Source organism: Tursiops truncatus, chromosome 20 (assembly GCF_011762595.2).
Source record: "Tursiops truncatus isolate mTurTru1 chromosome 20, mTurTru1.mat.Y, whole genome shotgun sequence".
NCBI classification, from domain to species: domain Eukaryota; kingdom Metazoa; phylum Chordata; class Mammalia; order Artiodactyla; family Delphinidae; genus Tursiops; species Tursiops truncatus.
The window spans coordinates 32,172,427-32,190,221 of record NC_047053.1 but is presented as its reverse complement, the minus strand read 5'-3'; the positions used below and the strand labels follow the sequence as shown (position 1 = coordinate 32,190,221).

Here is a 17,795-nt window from a genome sequence, read left to right as displayed (position 1 = left end):
TGGAGGATTTTCATGCGTAATCTACTGACAAAAATTAAAATGTGAAATGGTCTTTTTCTGGTGACACGTTTTTTAGATATTGTTACAACGTAAACCGTGAAAGATTGGAATGTTTTGACAAAGGAATGACTCAGTTATTTTAAACTTTTGGTTAACTTTTCCCCAATTTACTTTTTGCCTTAACTATAATATGGACATCTTCCATATCGCTGCATGTAAAGGCTACCTCATTCCTTTAATAATTGCATAGTAGTCTAGTAAATAGGTATATCTTGATTTAACTGGGTCTTTACTTAATGGATATATAATTGAATATTCAAAAAGTTTTGGGATCGTCACCTGATCATTATAAAATACTGTAAATGTGAAAAGCACATTTAGAGCATGTGTTGAAAATTAGTTTTCTGACTACTTTCATTAATATTTTTGTATCTTGCTATTTTTATCTTTATCAAAAAGTTGAGTGAGAAAAATTTCTGGACATGTGAGATTCCTGATTTGTTGAGTCTTATATGTTGTCGGAGGGTCAGAAGCTGTGCTGAGGCCATCAGCTTATAATAAGTGAACTGTGTGTGTCTTTTTGTCTTTTTTTTAAATAAAAATTATGGAATAAAGACAGAAAGTGTATACTCTGGTAACTTGAAAATAAAATAAAATAAAATAAAAATTATGGGTAATAGACAAATTCCTGCATCTTATGAGAAATTCTAGTAATACAGAAATATATACAGTAAAAAGTGAAAGTTTATATCTACTCATCTTCCTTTTATAAATCACTGCTGGTGGATTTTCTAGACTTGTTTTTTTATACTTACATAGGTAAGTGTGTGAATGCATACGTAATTATACATATAGTTTTACTTTGTTTTTGATCTATATGGGATTATCCTAGATTGAAACATACAAAATTGCCAATATTCAACCATTTTTTTACCTACCAAAAAAATGCAATTTCTTCTTGTTCAACCCAATAGTACAAATATTACTCAGGTACTTTTTTTTCCCACCTAATAGTATATCTTCAGAATCTTTCTATTTTGCTATATATAGACCTACCAAATGACAGCATTTTTAAAGGGAGAAAATGCCAGTTTTCTCCTTCCCTACTAATACCATTCTCACTTCCATTTTTCTCTTTCTTCTTGAAGGCAGCGGAGGAAGTTGGATATCCAGTAATGATCAAGGCCTCGGAAGGAGGAGGAGGGAAGGGGATCAGAAAAGTCAACAATGAAGATGACTTCCCTAACCTCTTCAGACAGGTAGAGTACAAGCTGTCGTTATTTATTGGAACTAACGTGTATATCAGAGATGCATGTAATTTGGATGTCCAGAAAATATTTAGATTTTTTTGTCTACAGCTAATCTTGTCTTTCTTTCTAGCCTCTACCTGCTTATTAGCAGGGGAAAAGAATTAATAAAATGTCCAGTTCAATTTAAGGTTTTATTCATTTACGTAATACAAGCAGTAGAGTTATTCTGTCTTATATAAAATTGCTCAGTTTCTCAGATAGCTCTTCTGCATATGGTTTGTGTGGCTCATAGGAACTCATAGTAACAAGCAAGAGTCAGTACCTTTCTGCATTTTTGTGTCCCTCTTCTGCTGGCACGTTAGACAATGTATGTGACACGGTTAATTCCTGATCTGGATGCTCTTGGTCTGGCCTCACTCAAGCTCTTTGATTGACTTCACCTCACTTCAGTTCAAATTGGCTGCAGACTCCTGAGTTTCTGTCATGTGTTCTGTCCTGTACTGCATGGTCACCACACCCTGGCACAGGGACCCTGTGGCAGGCGCATGTTCTATGAGAACGGAGGGTGGCCCAGGAAAGCTAAACCTAGGCTTTCTCTTTGCCTAATCCTCTGATTTGCAGCCAAGGATGTGGCCATACTACAAGTTGGTCGTGGAGGCCAAAGAAATGATTTCTTTTCAGAATCTTAGAGAAAGAATCCGAAGACAGGAGTCTCTTTTTCCTGCCCTCAGAGTTACCATTACATACTTGACTCACTTCTTTTTTTCTCCTACCAATACCCAGAAAAAGGAAAATTGGGACACCTTCTGGCCTTTTCACTTTCCTAGCTTCCCACTTTTTCTTATTTTTCCCAGCATCTTTTACTTTGTACCATCTTTTACTAGTACCCCTAGCTGCATATTATTTGCCCTTTTTTTTTTTTTTAAAACCATTCAGCACCAAACTTTTTGCTTCATTGTCATGAGCTAAAGAGAAAAACTCTGTGAGCTGGGTCTTCCATGATTTGATATACTAGACAAAGAAAGTGATAAACGTATTGTTTTGCTGCATTATTCTATTTTGAGTGTCAGTATTTGAATATCACCTGTCATTTACTTTATATTCTTTCTATAATAATTCTAATTTCATAAGCAGGTCATGCCTCATGTTAATTTTTTAAAATGTTAACTCCTTTAGATAATTCAAAATTACTTATTACTGTGGAATCAAGTAGTTGAAATATCTAGAATACTAAGATTAGGAAGTTTTATGTAAAAGTCCTTAAGTTCCAATAATGATTAATTAAGTAACTCAAATCAGTCCTCCCACTGAGCGCAAACTAGAAAAGGTGGCCAAATTTAAAAAAAAAAAAAAATCTGTTTTAAGGCACTAGAGATCTTTCAAGGCAATGAAGAATTTGGGGGCTAAGATATAGGAGAAGAATGAAACCCAGAGAGGTCTCATGTTTGAGGCCGTTTTTTCCCTAGAGATATCCTTTAGTTTGAGAAGAAGCAGTTGAAAAGCTGATTAGATTTTTCAACAGTCTTCTAAGACTAAAAGGACAAAACTTAGACTGTAGGGTTTGCTGAGGAGGGTTCCCTGGGAAACCTCCCACATTTTAGGTTGGGATCTTGAAGGAGTAAGAATGAACTAGAAATAGACCAGTTCTCAAAGGGACTAAATCTCAGCTTCAAAATGCTTAACTCTTGATTCTAGCATGGTGTTCTAGGGTTACTAGCGTCCCTAGCTACCAGCAGGAAGCAAATATAAATTCTCTCTAGAGAAAGGTAACATCCAGAACCTCAAATTATTTCTATTAATGTTTCAAATGCAGTTTCAAGCAGCCAATTAAAAATAAGCAGGCATCACAACATTGTAAATCAACTATACTTCAATAAAATAAATTTAAAAAATAAGCAAGCGTATCAAATTATGTGATTGAAAATCAAGAAAAATAAAAGCCAATAGAAACAGACCCACAGAGGGTTTAGATAATGGATCCATCAGGCAAGGACTTTAAAGTAACTATATTTAATGTATTCAAGGAAATTAAAGATAAGATTGAGAATTTGGGCAGACAACTGGAAACCATAAAGAAGTAGCAAATGAAAATTCTAGAACTGAAAATGCAATAACTAAAATTAAGTCAATAGAGGAGTTTAATGGCATATTAGATGCAGTTGAAGAGAGAACTAGTGACTGGATGATAGGTCAGAAGAAAATTCAGACTGAAGCATGAAGAGACAAAAAGGATGAAAAATACAGAAAAGAGCATGTGAGAGAGTATTTGCAAAGATGACCATGTTAACTCCTCCCATCCCCTATATACATACCTTTTTTTTTTTTTTTTTTTTGCGGTACGCGGGTCTCTCACTGTTGTGGCCTCTCCTGTTGCGGAGCACAGGCTCCGGACGCACAGGCTCAATGGCCATGGCCCACGGGCCCAGCCGCTCCGCGGCATGTGGGATCCTCCCGGACCAGGGCACGAACCCGTGTCCTCTGCCTCGGCAGGTGGACTCTCAACCACTGTGCCACCAGGGAAGCCCTACACACCTTTTTATAGTATGATTTTGCCTTCTTCCCATCAAGAAATAGAGTCTTTTTTTCCCATCCTTTGAATTTTGGTTGGCCTTGTGACTTGGGTTGACCAATAGAATGTGGTAGAAATGGTGTGCAAGTTCCAAAGCCTAAACTGCAAGTGGTCTTGTAGTTTCTGCCCTTTGCCCTTTTGGAATGAGCCTTAGACTTGCCTTGTTAAAAGCCCAGTTTAGCCTTCTGGAAAAGAGAGGCCACACAAAGCAAAGATGAGTTATCCCAACTGAGACTTCCTAGGCCTGACAGTCACCAGCACCTTTGAGACATGTAAGTGAGGCCACGTTAGACCATCCAACCCCAGTCAAGTTGCCAGATGACTAACTACATGAGTGGCTCCAAGCCAAGATCAGCAGAAAAACTGCCCAACTGAGCCCAGCTCAAATTTCTGTGAGCAAATTAAAAAAAAAAAGAAAAAGGTCAGCGTCCTAAGTCACTAAATTTTTGGTGGTTTGTTAGGCATCAATGAATAACTGACCCAGAAATTGATAGCTAAAGGTGTAATACTGCCCTAACAAAAAAGTAAAATATGTGGCATTGGCTTTGAGACTGGCTCATAGGTGGAGGCTGGAAAAATGGTAAGGTGGTTGTTAATGAAGGCTGGAAGAATGGTGAACAAACTTTTAGTGTGGGATGGAAAGGCAGTGAGGGAAAAGGTAACCCATGTTCTGTAATGATGGAACAATTACCTGAGGTAACTTGGAAGGTAGAGACTGTATTTAGTGAACTTGTAGACCTAGTTAAGGAGATCTTTTTAGATAAAGTGTTAACAGTATCTGTTGAATGCTTTTGGTTGCTTTTGCTAAGGAACTATAAAGAGGGACGAACTAAAGAAGGTGTTTCAAACTTGTTGAGTTTGAAAATAGAACTGTTTCTCATTCCCAATCTCTCCAGCTGGCAAAAGATTTTCAAAGTAAAAAATGACTTCAGAGTACAGACCAAATCAAGAGTGCCTGGAAGATCCTTTAAGACCTCAGAAATACTTAAGACAGTACCTGGTAGATTACTCTCTCAGCTAGAAAAAAAGGGCTTCTAAGAATTTTAAAGATGTTGTCCCACAGCAGCCTGACAAACCCGAGGTACAGAGAGGTCTGTGCAGAAAAGTTATGGATATGTTTTTGGCGCAAGTAGTGAATTTCCAATATGATTCATAGGAAAACCACAAAGTTTTTGAGAGACTTCTGTTGATAAATGCACCAAAGGGACTAAAGGGACAGAGACAGTTCAGACTTCAAAGAGGCCTCTGGGACTTTGATTTTCTATGAATAGGAAGCAGACTGGAAAAATTGTTCAGCTGTAAACATTAGTAATTTCTAATAATAAAAAGATTTTTCAGATTGTGGAGCCAGGAGCCCAGAGGGCAGCTAAGAGCAGAGGGGACCCATGGATTAGGAAACCACTCACAGGGAGCAGAACAAGACCGTAGTAAAAAACAGCAAACAACAACAAAAATTCCATGCCCCTGGAGTAAGGGAACCTCACAACATCTGCCCGTCTGGATTTCAGAATTGTTGTGGACCAGTGACTGCTATGTACCTCCTGTCCTTTCTTCTTTGAATAGGAGTATCTTTTACAGTTATTCTCTCCCCATCTCATCATTAAATGTTGGGGGTGTTGGGGGCAGATAACTTGTCTTTTTAGTTCCCAGATCTTTGGATAAAGAGCACCTGAGGAGCTGCACCCAAGGAGTCTCTTTTGCTTGTGGACATGACTTATGAGAAAATGGACCTCAAGCCTGATGCCATGATTGGATGACTTTGGGGGTCTTGGGAGGGGGTGAGTCTATTTTGCATGTGGGAGGTATATGAATTATTGTGGCCAGAGGGCGGACCATAGTAGATTGTTTGCAGCGATGGCCGCAATAACCTCTCCTGTTCTTGAATGTATATCCCTTTGCAATGTGACTTTACCTTCCTCCCATTAAGAGGTGGCATCTCTTTTCTCACCCCTTGAATCTTAGCTGGCCTTGTGGCTTGCTTAGACCATTAGAATGTGGCCAAAGTGGTATTGTGTAAGTTCTAGAGGCTAGTGCTTGTGAAGCCTTGCAGCTTCTGCCCTCACCCTCTTCTTGGAACACTGCATTGAAGAAGCCTGGTCTAGCCTGCTGGAGGATGGAGGCCACATGCAATAGAGATGAGCTGTTCCAGTCAAGGCTCTGTAGACCTACTGGCCAACAGTCAACACAAGTCAGCAGACATTTGCATGAGACCATTCAGCCCCACTCGAGCCACCAGATGATGATATGCACATGAATGACTATAGCAAGACCAGAAGAACTGCCCAGATGAGCACAGCATCATGAGCAAATAAAATGGTTGGTGTCCTAAGCAAGCCACTGAGTTTTGAGGTAACTTGTTATATAGCAAAACAAAGCATAAGAGATACAGAGCATAAAAGACAGTGAAATGATCTAACGTGTACTTTGAGTCTCAGAGGAGAAGAGAGAGAAAATGGAGCAGAAGCAATGTTTGAAGAAATCATGGAGCAGAAGCAATATTTGAAGAGACAATGGCTAAGAATTTTTCTGAACTAATGGCTAAGAATTTCTTGAAAAGATACTAAGCACAGATTCAAAAAACACTATGAGCCCTGCAAGGAGAAGTACAGAGAAAACCACATCTAAGTTTATCAGAGTAAATCTGCCACTCCACTCCCCTAAAAAGACAGAGAAAAGAGAAAATCCTAAAGCAGCCGGGAAAAAAAGATTACTTTCAAAGGAGTAACAGTAAGATTGATAGCTGACATCTCAGTAGAAACAGTGGAAACCAGAAAACATTGCAGTATCTTTAAAGTGCTGAAAGAAAATAATTGCTAGTGTCGAGTTCTGTATCTAGTGACAGTATGCTTCAAAACTGAAGATGGAAGTCCTTTGACTACAACAATACTGTATATAATGAAATGTGAACCAGGAAAGTATCTAGAACAAGTTGTACATTTGTTGTTTGGAATTGATGGCAGTATTTTGCCCTTTTGTGGAATTTGTGTGTGTGTGTTTTCAAAATATTTGTTCTTTGCCCTTGTAACACACTGGATGTTCATACATTTTTGTATTTATCAGTTAATATTGGTTATATAACTAAGAATGCAGTATCTTTAAGAAGGATGAGAGCATGAGCTATATTTTATTTATTTTTGTATTTCTAATGATTGACATGGTCCCTGACACTTCTAGGCATCTGCCTGTTGAAATGGAAGGAGCTTATCAAGATAGAAAAAGTGCTTACCACTTAAGAATTTGTTCTATTTCCTCTTCTAATATAGGTTCAAGCTGAAGTCCCTGGATCTCCTATCTTTGTGATGAGACTAGCCAAACAATCTCGTCACCTGGAGGTGCAGATCTTAGCAGATCAGTATGGCAACGCTATCTCTCTGTTTGGTCGTGACTGCTCTGTACAGCGCAGGCATCAGAAGATTATTGAAGAGGCACCTACTGCTATTGCTACTCCAGCAGTATTTGAGCATATGGAACAGGTATGTATATGAAAAGCTCTAATTTTTGTTTTCTTACACAAAACTACTACTCATTTAATTCATATGCCAATCTGAGAATAGTGGAATTTCAAGCGGTGATTCTGGATAACTGATAAGATTATATCCTTTTCCTAGAGGAAAAATAAAATAAAAATTCTCCTATTCTCCTTCTAGTAGAGATACCAGTGAACACTTCAAACTCTAAATTAGTTAATGCTTTTGACAAAAAATCAGTGTACTATTTTGAGTAGGGATAATGAAGAGAAATGTTTTGGGATTTTTTAATCTTACTGTCTGGTTCTTTAACAAGCTCATGATAAGCAGGTAGTTGCATTTTCTAGATTGATTATCCTTTAGTCTTCAGATGAATTTGTTCAAGTCCATTGTCTCTTAAAAGTTCCTCTAAGTATCTTTAAAATTTACATAGCCTATATTTTTGTATGGAAAATAATCTCTCAGCAGTTTTACAGGGTCCCTTGGAAATAGCTGTAGTTTAGGAGTCTGAACATGGTCTTTTCTGGAACCTTGACTCAATCTTCATCTTTTTGGAGATATGTTTTCCATCTTTTTTCTCCCTGATTCCAAAGAAGCTGAATATATGGTCATCTGTGTTTTAAGTTTAATTTCTACATGTGTTTGTGTGTGTATTAAGATTGATTCTTTAACTACTGTAGTAAAGAGGCCTCCAAAGTACAGTGGCTTAAATAAGGTGCAAGTTCTATTTCTCTCTCTCATCATAGTTCAGAGATGAGCTGGTGCCAGGGACCCCGGTTTACTGCTTTGCTATTACTAGGAGGGGAGTCAGCAAACCACAACTAGCAGGCCAAATCCAACCTGCCACCTGATTTTGTAAATAAAAAATTTTTTTTTCTGTTTTTTGTTTTTTTTTTAATATTTATGTATTTATTTTACTTTTGGCTGCATTGGGCCTTCATTGCTACGTGTGGGCTTTCTCGAATTGTGTCGAGTGGGGGCTGCTCTTGGTTGCGGTGCGTGGACTTCTCATTGCAATGGCCTCTCCTGTTGTGGAGCATGGGCTCTAGGTGCATGGGCTTAAGTAGTTGCAGCACGTGGGCTCAGTAGTTGTGGCTCGCAGGCTCCAGAGCACAGGCTCAGTAGTTGTGGCGCTCGGGCTCAGTTGCTCCGCGGCATGTGGGATCTTCCTGGACCGGGGATCGAACCCATGTCCCCAGCACAGGCAGGCGGATTCTCAAGAACTGCACCACCAGAGGAGTCCCTGTAAATAAAATTTTATTGGAACACGGCATGCTAATTTATTTATGTATTATCTGTGGCTGCCTTATCACTGCAGTGACAAAGTTGAGTAGTTGTGACAGAGACTATATGGCCCACACAGCTGAAAATAATTATTATCTGGCCCTTACTGAAAAAGTTTGCCAACCCTTGTTCTAGGGTGTCATTACCTTATGATTGAAGCTAGCTCGCAAGAATATGTTCACACTGTAGCCTGTGGGAGGGGGAAAGAGAGGACTTGGAAGGCAAGCATATAAAAATATGAGCCAGAAGTCACACGTATTACTTCTGCTCACTTTTCACTGGACAACATTCAGTTACACAATCACACCTAGCTGCAAGGGATGTTAGGAATTGTAGTCACTAGCTGGGTGGCCATATGCTCAGCTGAAATTCAGGAGATTCTATTACTAAATGGATGACGCAATGAAAAATTACTGGAGGGCATTTAACAATCTGTGTCTGCTCCTCTGGCTACCCATTATCCTTTCACACCCTTTTTGTCACTCTTGGAACATTCTTAGCCTTTCCCCAAAGAAGACAGCCCAAAGTCCCACCTAGTTGCTATATTCAGCCCAAAGTCCAACTCTCTAGGTAATGTACAGTCCTCTCTGTTATATGTACATGTGGCTTTGTATGGGCCAGTGACCTAGAATACAAGTTACCTACCCCTTGTGATTCCTCCTTTTGCTATATACAGTGGTGGAGTAGGAACAGGATAACTCCCATTTGGTAAAAAGAAGAATGAAAAAGAGGCAATAATCACTGATCCATAGCAGTTATCAAATTCTTCTAGGTAGGAATTGTGGTGATTTCCTGTCATGTGGTGGAGTAATACCTCCATTAGCCCTCTGGCTGCCCCTGGTTCTGCTCTCTGGAAGTAAATTCTTTGCCTGTCATTCCTCAAGGCACCGTTAAGGCCTTTTTCTCTGGGAAGTTCTTCCTTGTTCACGGTCCTCTATGACTGAGCTTTGGAGACCATGCTTTCTTTGGCAGAGCTTTCACCGCTCACTTCCTGCTGGTGCAGGGTTGGGGCCACACAGATGACTGTGATTATCCATCATGGGTTTTGAAAGCCAGATTTGTGGTTTGTTTAGAAATACAATTCCGTCAAAACTTAGTACGTTTCTGGACTCTTTGCTTCTATTCAGCTTTAGGTAGGAGTAACCACACTCAAGATTTCTGGACATCGTAACTTTTCCTCTTTATTTACTTCCTTCTGTGTTCAGCCCTCTTTCTCTCCTCAGTTCAGTACTGACTACCTTGAGGCCAGCTGATACTAAAGCAGCCCCCTTGACTTGATCTTTGGCACTGGGTTGCTTCAGGGTGAGAATCTCATCTTCTGGTTTGGGGATACAAAGGCATTTGGTTTTTTTCACATTCTGACTTTTTCTAACCACTTTTCTCAGGGCTTAGTTGGTGTTTTGTCCGCATTCCTAGTTATTGTAGGAGACCGTTTCCCAAATGTTTTCTTATGCCTAACAAGGAGGCCACCAGTTTTCCAGTCTGCAGCATCTGTTTCCTTGAGAGCTGCTACCCTGTTGTTAAGTCAGCATCACATGCTTTAATTTTTTTAAATATCAGCATCCTACCTGAATTTAATAGTTTCTGTATTGATTAGGGTACAGGTTAAGCTATTGTAATAAAGAGATCCAAAAAAGTACAACCACGCAATAGGATAGAAGTTTATTTTTCCTTCCAATCATAATCTGAGGTGATCTCTCCAGGACCAGTAGGACCATGCTGCTCCATGAGACCATCTTGGGATTCAGGTTCTTTCTGTTTTGTTTTGTCATTCTTAGTATGTTCTCATCTGCATGGTGAAACGGGCTTGCACTGTCATGACCATGTTCTAGTCCATAGAAGGGAAAAGCCAGGAATAGAGGACAAGCAATTCCTTTTCAAAACATGATTCAGGGATTATGCATATCACTCACCAATGCTGACGTTGCATTGGTTAAAACTTAGTCACTTGCTTTAAGGGAGGGTAGAAAATCTAGTCTCTAGCTGGACAGCCATGTTTCTAGGAAGAATTTCTCGTATTCTAGGAAGAATACTAGAAATACTAGGAACAAGTGTACAATGCAGAATCTCCCATGGTGTTTTAATCAGAGAGGGTGAAATTCACTCACATGGCTAAAAGCCTTTATAAACACTGGCTCTTTGAGAGGGAGAAGGTATTGATAAGTAGTAGCCCATCAGCTGGACAAGGTGACATACTTATGTTGCCTTACCTTTCTTCTTTGAGTGTGCGGTGAAACTTGCCAAAATGGTTGGTTATGTGAGTGCTGGGACTGTGGAATACCTCTACAGCCAGGACGGCAGCTTCTACTTTCTGGAACTGAACCCTCGGCTACAGGTGGAGCACCCTTGTACAGAGATGGTGGCCGATGTCAACCTCCCTGCGGCACAGCTCCAGGTGAGTCACCCTGCTCTTGATCAGAGAGTTGCTTACAGAAGTTTGGAATGTCAGAGATACCTGCAAAACTGGTTCAAGCAACGTCTGTTAAGAGAAGACGCCCCTTATCTGAGTCTCGTGTGATGTTCATCTCTTGCGCTCTATGGCTTGGGATGTGTGGGTTGGTTTTCCTGATATGGTACAAATCTAGGAATATTATTATTTTTTAGCCAGATACATCTGATATAAAATGTCATATATCAGAAAGAAACTTAACAAATAATATGCTTTACTCAGTTGTTTAAATTGTAGGAAACCTTACAAACATCGTAATGGTCCTCTACTCCTTTTTCCTAGTGTTCTAAATTGAAGCAATTCCACCTTAGAGTGGTGGCTGAGGTTGTTCACGGCAAGAGTGTGGCAGCACACATTCATTTTTATAATGTTTAAAGTGCTGGCTGTCAATATTATTTTCTCCATTCAGCCCAGGAAACAAATGCTATGGGAAGCAGTAATAGTTCACGATGAAGTTTGATATTATTTGTAAATAACATATTCTTTGCCCACATTGAGAACCCCTTCTGGTCCCCAGTGGTCCCTGTTAAGGAACCCAGTAAATAAAGATTTACATACTTTCTCCAGTGGTTTGTGGCGATAATTATGAAGTAATTATGACATAGTTAGGACTTCTGAGCTGTCTGAACTTGGAGAGCCACTGACACTGACTCTTCCCTTGGATATTTTCATTCTGATCCCTTGATGGGGAAATGACAATTAGAGGGAAGCTCATGTCTGTTGCATTAGGGATTTGGGGACTTTTTAAGGAGTGGGGAGTATTTAACACCTTACGTGTGTTTTGTTTCAAGTAACTTAGAGTCACCTATTCAATGATGTAGGATGCAGGCTATAAAAATAGGGTGTTTTAGGTGGTGGCTACTGAAATGAGAAATCTGATAGCTTCCACATTTTAAGGCAAGTAACTGTGAAAAATGAGTGATGTGTGTTTTATTACCTTTCAGATTGCCATGGGGATCCCTTTGTACAGAATCAAGGATATCCGTATGATGTATGGGGTATCTCCCTGGGGTGATGCTCCCATTGATTTTGAAAATTCTGCTCATGTTCCTTGCCCAAGGGGCCACGTTATTGCTGCTCGGATCACTAGTGAAAATCCAGATGAGGTAACCCATCACTTAAAAGGTTTACACTTTTTTTTTCCCTGTGAACTTTAATATTAAGATGCTATCTGAGGGCATATCTGAAATATCTTGGGACTTCCTCTGGAGAAGGAAATTCATAGAGGCTTCATAAGAGCAGACAAATAAGTAATCACTGTTCCATTGGTCACTTAGACCTATTTAGTCACTGTAGAGTCCTTAGTGGGTCGGTAGCACTGGACATTGGCTCGCAAGCCTTTACGATTTTTGTGTATCATTTCTGCTTTTGTGTGTGTGTGATTACACAGAACCTGAACAATGAGTATATGAACGTTCTCTTCCTTGGAAATATAATATCATCTCATATTCTTCATTCTCTAACAGGGTTTTTTTTTTTTTTTTTTGATTTGAAAAATTTATTGCATGTAGTTAATTTACAATATTATATTAGTTTCAGGTATACAACATAGTGATTCAGTATACTCCATTTTAAGTTATTATAAAGTACTGACTATAGTCCCTGTGCTGTACAATACTCCTGTAGTTTATTTATTTTATATATAGTGGTTTGTATTTCTTAATCCTCTACCCCTATATTTCCTTTCCTTCCTTCCCTCTCCCTCTTGTTAACCACTTGTTTGTTCTCTATATCTGTGAATCTTCTAATAGGGTTTTAAGCCCAGCTCAGGAACAGTTCAGGAACTGAATTTCCGCAGCAATAAGAACGTTTGGGGCTATTTCAGTGTTGCTGCTGCAGGGGGACTTCATGAATTTGCTGATTCTCAGTTCGGTCACTGCTTTTCCTGGGGAGAAAACCGAGAGGAAGCAATTTCGTGAGTATAATAGCATTTGATTGCATTTCAGAGAATAAACTTGTGCTAATCTTCAGTGAAGGTGTGAGCATGGGAATGGGAATCATGTATTGCTATAAAAGTACTAATATGAATAACCTTCTTGAAGAAATATATCTTTGACTGTACTTACATTCATGTTGTATTAAATTTATTCAGTGTTTGGCAGATGTTTTTCTGTCTGTTGCCCTGAGCATTTTCAAGTATTTTTGCTTTCAATGTTTTTAATAAACTTATAAAATTGATTGCTTTAAAAATATCATATTTTTCTATAGAAATGGTGTTGTCATTTGGGGGTGGAGGTAGATTCTTGTCCAAGAACTTGACATATGTCAGAGATAAGACCTGTTATTTGTCATCAAAATAAAGGTATAGCTGTAAATGTCCCGTAGCCATTTAAAATAATAAAATGAAACTGCTTATTACATGAAAAGGGCATAAGGGGACTGTCCACATTGCTTATATGAGAGACCTCAGTGAGCTATGAAATATACACACAGCGTATAATATAACTGGTATATCATAGGTATTAGTTAATATTCTATTGAGCATAAACATTAAATATTTAATAGCAGTTTTGCTTGCCTGAAAAGTAGGGCTCTAGGAGGTAATTTTGACAGGTTAGATATTTTAGAAGATCTATCCAAAATTGATCTAGTTCTATTTTTTAATTGTCTATTTCCTTGAACCAAGCATTTAATACTATTCCTTTGACCTTTAAACTGCACACATAGATTGTGTAATCAGTAAGTATTTATTAATAATGTTGGTTTTTAATAATGTGTTTAGAAGCTGGGAAACCTCAAATTTTCTCTATTTTGTCCTCTACAACTCTTCCCACTTATTCAAAACTGTAAGTGGAGTTTTCAGAATTAAAGCAATGCTACCAGAAAAACCATCTGGTATAAAAGTTGCCTTTTTATTTTTCTTTCAGTCCTATCCTGCTTTGCCAAAGTGAAGAAGGTTTACACTAGAGCTTGCAAATTGGTGGCTTTCCGACTAGTCACAGCCACAGATGTGTTTTGATTGTCTTGTAGAGTGTTAGTTTTTTTAAATCACCAATATTTAAAAATTGGGAGATTGAAGTAAATACATGGATTTCTGTCTTCCCTTAAAAGAACGGGATGACGGTTGGTTTTGTATTCCACTTGGCAAAAGTTAACTGAAGCTTTGTGTGACTGCTTCCTTTAGAAGAAACACGAACTCTCTAGTCCACACAGCTGCCGTCCAGTCTGCCTCACTCATTTACATCCCCAGAGTGGCCGCTATTGGTATTTAGGTTTCCAGTCCTGATTGGCACGCCACTGAGCATTCTCTACAGGACATGTCTTATGACCTGCTCCAAAAGCCTTGCTCCTTACTTCCTGACCTGCTCTGTACATTTCTCTACAGTGTAAAGCTACCAGGTTAATGTTTAGCATATGAAAATTATGGTCTCTACAATAAGCTTGCCCTTCTTTTTTGGCCGCGCTTTGTGACACGTGGGATCTTAGTTCCCCGACCAGGGATCGAACTCACACCCCCCTGTAGTGGAATCGCAGAGTCTTAACCACTGGACAGCCAGGGAAGTCCCTAAACTTGCTTCTTAATACCATGCTAAAGTTCATTCTTCAGCTCAGAGTTTGTTTCTTCTTTCTTCATTATATTAGGTCTATATTCTTCTGCTTGGTGTTCATATTCTTCTCCAGAATAGCCCCAACCCATATTTCCCGCAGACTGTAATCTAAATACCGTGAGAACAAGACCGTGTCTGTCTTGTTGCTGCTGTGTCCCCTGAACATAGTAAGCACTCAGTAGATGTTTGTTGGATGAATGGACTTGCCCCTCATTCCTGTCCTCATACCCTCTGCTTCAATCATAACATTCCCTGAACACAACCCCTAATTTATTTCCTTTTTCCCTTTGTTCTTGCTACTCCCTCTGTCCATCCATTCACAAATATTTACTGAATATCTGATGGCTCTGACAATATAATGAGGATCAAGATAGGGTCTGTGCCCTCATGGAACTTTATGATCCAGAGTACGAGAGGCAAATAAACAATTGAACACAGTGTAGGAAGTGCCGTCTCTGATAGTGGGATTACATAAGGGTGTTATAGGAGCGTAGAGCTGAGTCAGCTAACTCAGTCCAGAAAGGGTCAGGGATGTTTTCGCAAAAGGAAGTGACCTCTAGATTGATATCTGGAATATGTATAGGAATAAGCCAGGCTGAGATAGGGCATAGAGAGGAGGGTAGAGGTGGGAAACGGAATAATGGTCTAGGCTGAGAACTCCTGGACCACTTGGAAGAATATTTCTGTCACAGTCATAATCCCAGCTTAACTTTTATCCCATTTCAGATCCCACATTCTTTTTCTTTTTTTTAATTGAAGAATAGTTGATTTACAATATTGTATTAGTTCAGGTGTACAGCAAAGTGATTCAGTTATATATATATGTTCTTTTCAGATTATTTTCCATTATAGGTAATTACAAGATATTGAATATAGTTCCCCATGCTATTCAGTAAAAGCATGTTGCTTATCTATTTTATGTATAGTAGTTTGTATCACTTAATCTTATGTTCCTAATTTATCCCTCCCCCCTCCCTTTCCCCTTATGGTAACCACAAGTTTGTTTTCTATGTCAGATCTCACATTCTTTATGAAACCATAGGGAGGTGGATTTTCTCCCCTCTTAGAACCGCTCCACACTTTGCTTATCTCTCTCTACTGGTATTTATGATATTATGTCATATATATATATATTTTTTAATTTTTTGCGGTACGTGGGCCTCTCACTGTTGTGGCCTCTCCCATTGCGGAGTACAGGCTCCAGACGCGCAGGCTCAGTGGCCATGACTCACGGGCCTAGCTGCTCCGCGACATGTGGGATCTTCCCGGACCGGGGCAGGAACCCGTGCGTGTCCCCTGCATCAGCAGGCGGACTCTCAACGACTGCGCCACCAGGGAAGCCCTGTCATATATTTTTAAAGTGATTATTGTCTCCACATTCTCTCTCCCTTAAGAGTCTAGTATGTGTCTTGAGTCTGTGAGATGCATAATAAATATTTGTTGAAGTAGGGACATGCCCTGTTCAGCATAACACTGGGCAGAAGTATACAGGGAAAAACCCCATGGTATTTGAAATTTTGTTAAAGTTAGATCATTTAACACTTAATTGGAAAGTAATCAAAGTAATGAGCAAGTCATTCCACAGATGGCTAAAATGCAGCTTAAAAAAAACCACCACTCTCACATGCAGTGTCAGGCTAATAATACCTGACTTTCCCCAGCCAGTTACCTCCATTGTATGGAAACCTTTAAATTAAGGTATTAGTGTTTGTAAAAATTCACTGAACAATATACTTAAGTATATTTTATTAAATGTAAACTTTACCTAAATAAAATAAAAAAGGTGTAAGGAGGGGGGAATTATGCCCTAATTCTCGTTAGCCAGCAATAAATGAATGGAATGATGGGAACAGTGAAAACTGGGTGGTTTGCAGATAATTTGTTCTGTATTCCATGTAATGAAATGTATGTGATCTGCTGATGCTCTTATGGTAATATTAATCAGACTCATAAGTTTGCTGACTTCTTGAAAATTCTATCTGGAATAAGCACATATATATCTGCACCCTCATTTGTTCTTGGAACTGTCTGTCTCTCTCCCCCGCCTCCTGAAACTAAAGGAATGAAACAATTCTTGAAAGTTATTGAAAAACACTAGAACATTTGTTGCTGAAACAGATCTGCTTCTATCCTTCTCCCAGAAACATGGTGGTGGCTTTGAAGGAACTATCTATCCGGGGCGACTTTCGAACTACAGTCGAATACCTGATCAAATTGTTGGAGACTGAAAGCTTTCAGATGAATAGAATTGACACTGGCTGGCTGGACAGACTGATAGCAGAAAAAGTACAGGTGTGTATTTCTCCACTTACACAAACAACTTCTGGGATTGGGTTTTTATAGGCTTGTGGTGTGATCAGTCCATGCTGCTAGATAAAATTTATTTGATTCTAATCTGAATCGTTCTTGGTCTATGTGGAAAAATCTAGGTGTCAGTGTGATTTTAGCACTGTAAGAGTTCTTGTGCCTGTGTTACACAGTCACTTTATAGGTTGTAGTATTACTTCCAAGGGTATATTTGAAGAGAGGCACGCAGGGATTGAAATACTTTCTCTTTCCTCACTTGATGTTAAATCTGGTTCAGAGTTACCAACTTCTACATCTATCTACCAAGCACTGATGAGAGGGGCCTCATTTTAATCAACAGAAGTTACCCTTTGTTCCTGAATCGCTGGGCTAATATAAATTACTCAAGATTTTGTATAAAATTGTTAGATTCATGTAAATTAGCTGGAGGTCCAAAGTTTGGTTATACACCATTTTTCTTTGAGATTATCGGTAGCCAAATCTTTGTACCTTTTGAAGTTTATTTGTGACAAAAGCTTGTTTTTGAGCTACTCTTCGATTGGCTCAGTGGAAATCTTGGGAGGGTGGAGGGAAAGGTGTTTTTTATTTCTATTCAAATGAGACCTCTATTCAGATTCTAAAAATAAATGTGTTTTTGTCTCAAAAATCAGTTGGGGGCTTCCCTGGTAGCACAGTGGTTAAGAATCCGCCTGCCTATGCAGGGGACACGGATTCGAGCCCTGATCCTGGAAGATCCTACGTGCCACGGAGCAACTAAGCCCGTGTGCCACAACTACTGAGCCTGCGCTCTAGGGCCCACAAGCCACAACTACTGAGCCCGCGTACCACAACTACTGAGCCCGCGTACTGCAACTACTGAAGCCTGCATGCCTAGAGCCCGTGCTCTGAAACAAGAGAAGCCACCACAATGAGAAGCCCGCA

General features: G+C 39.3%; 1 protein-coding gene across 14 annotated transcripts in view; it reads left to right on the top strand.

Annotated features, from left to right (window-relative positions):
• The window catches only part of ACACA (acetyl-CoA carboxylase alpha), a 277,855-nt gene that overhangs the window by 66,903 nt on the left and 193,157 nt on the right, over nt 1-17,795 (top strand). For 13 of the 14 annotated variants that reach the window (XM_073797821.1, XM_073797819.1, XM_073797818.1 and 10 more), the window contains 6 exons: nt 1,149-1,259; nt 7,083-7,292; nt 10,795-10,965; nt 11,964-12,125; nt 12,771-12,934; nt 16,709-16,859. In XM_073797821.1, the coding sequence (XP_073653922.1) occupies nt 1,149-1,259; nt 7,083-7,292; nt 10,795-10,965; nt 11,964-12,125; nt 12,771-12,934; nt 16,709-16,859 (969 nt within the window). Of the gene's footprint in view, nt 1-1,148; nt 1,260-5,466; nt 5,598-7,082; nt 7,293-10,794; nt 10,966-11,963; nt 12,126-12,770; nt 12,935-16,708; nt 16,860-17,795 lie in introns of those variants that run through there. The other variant, XM_073797823.1, reaches the window with a different exon arrangement.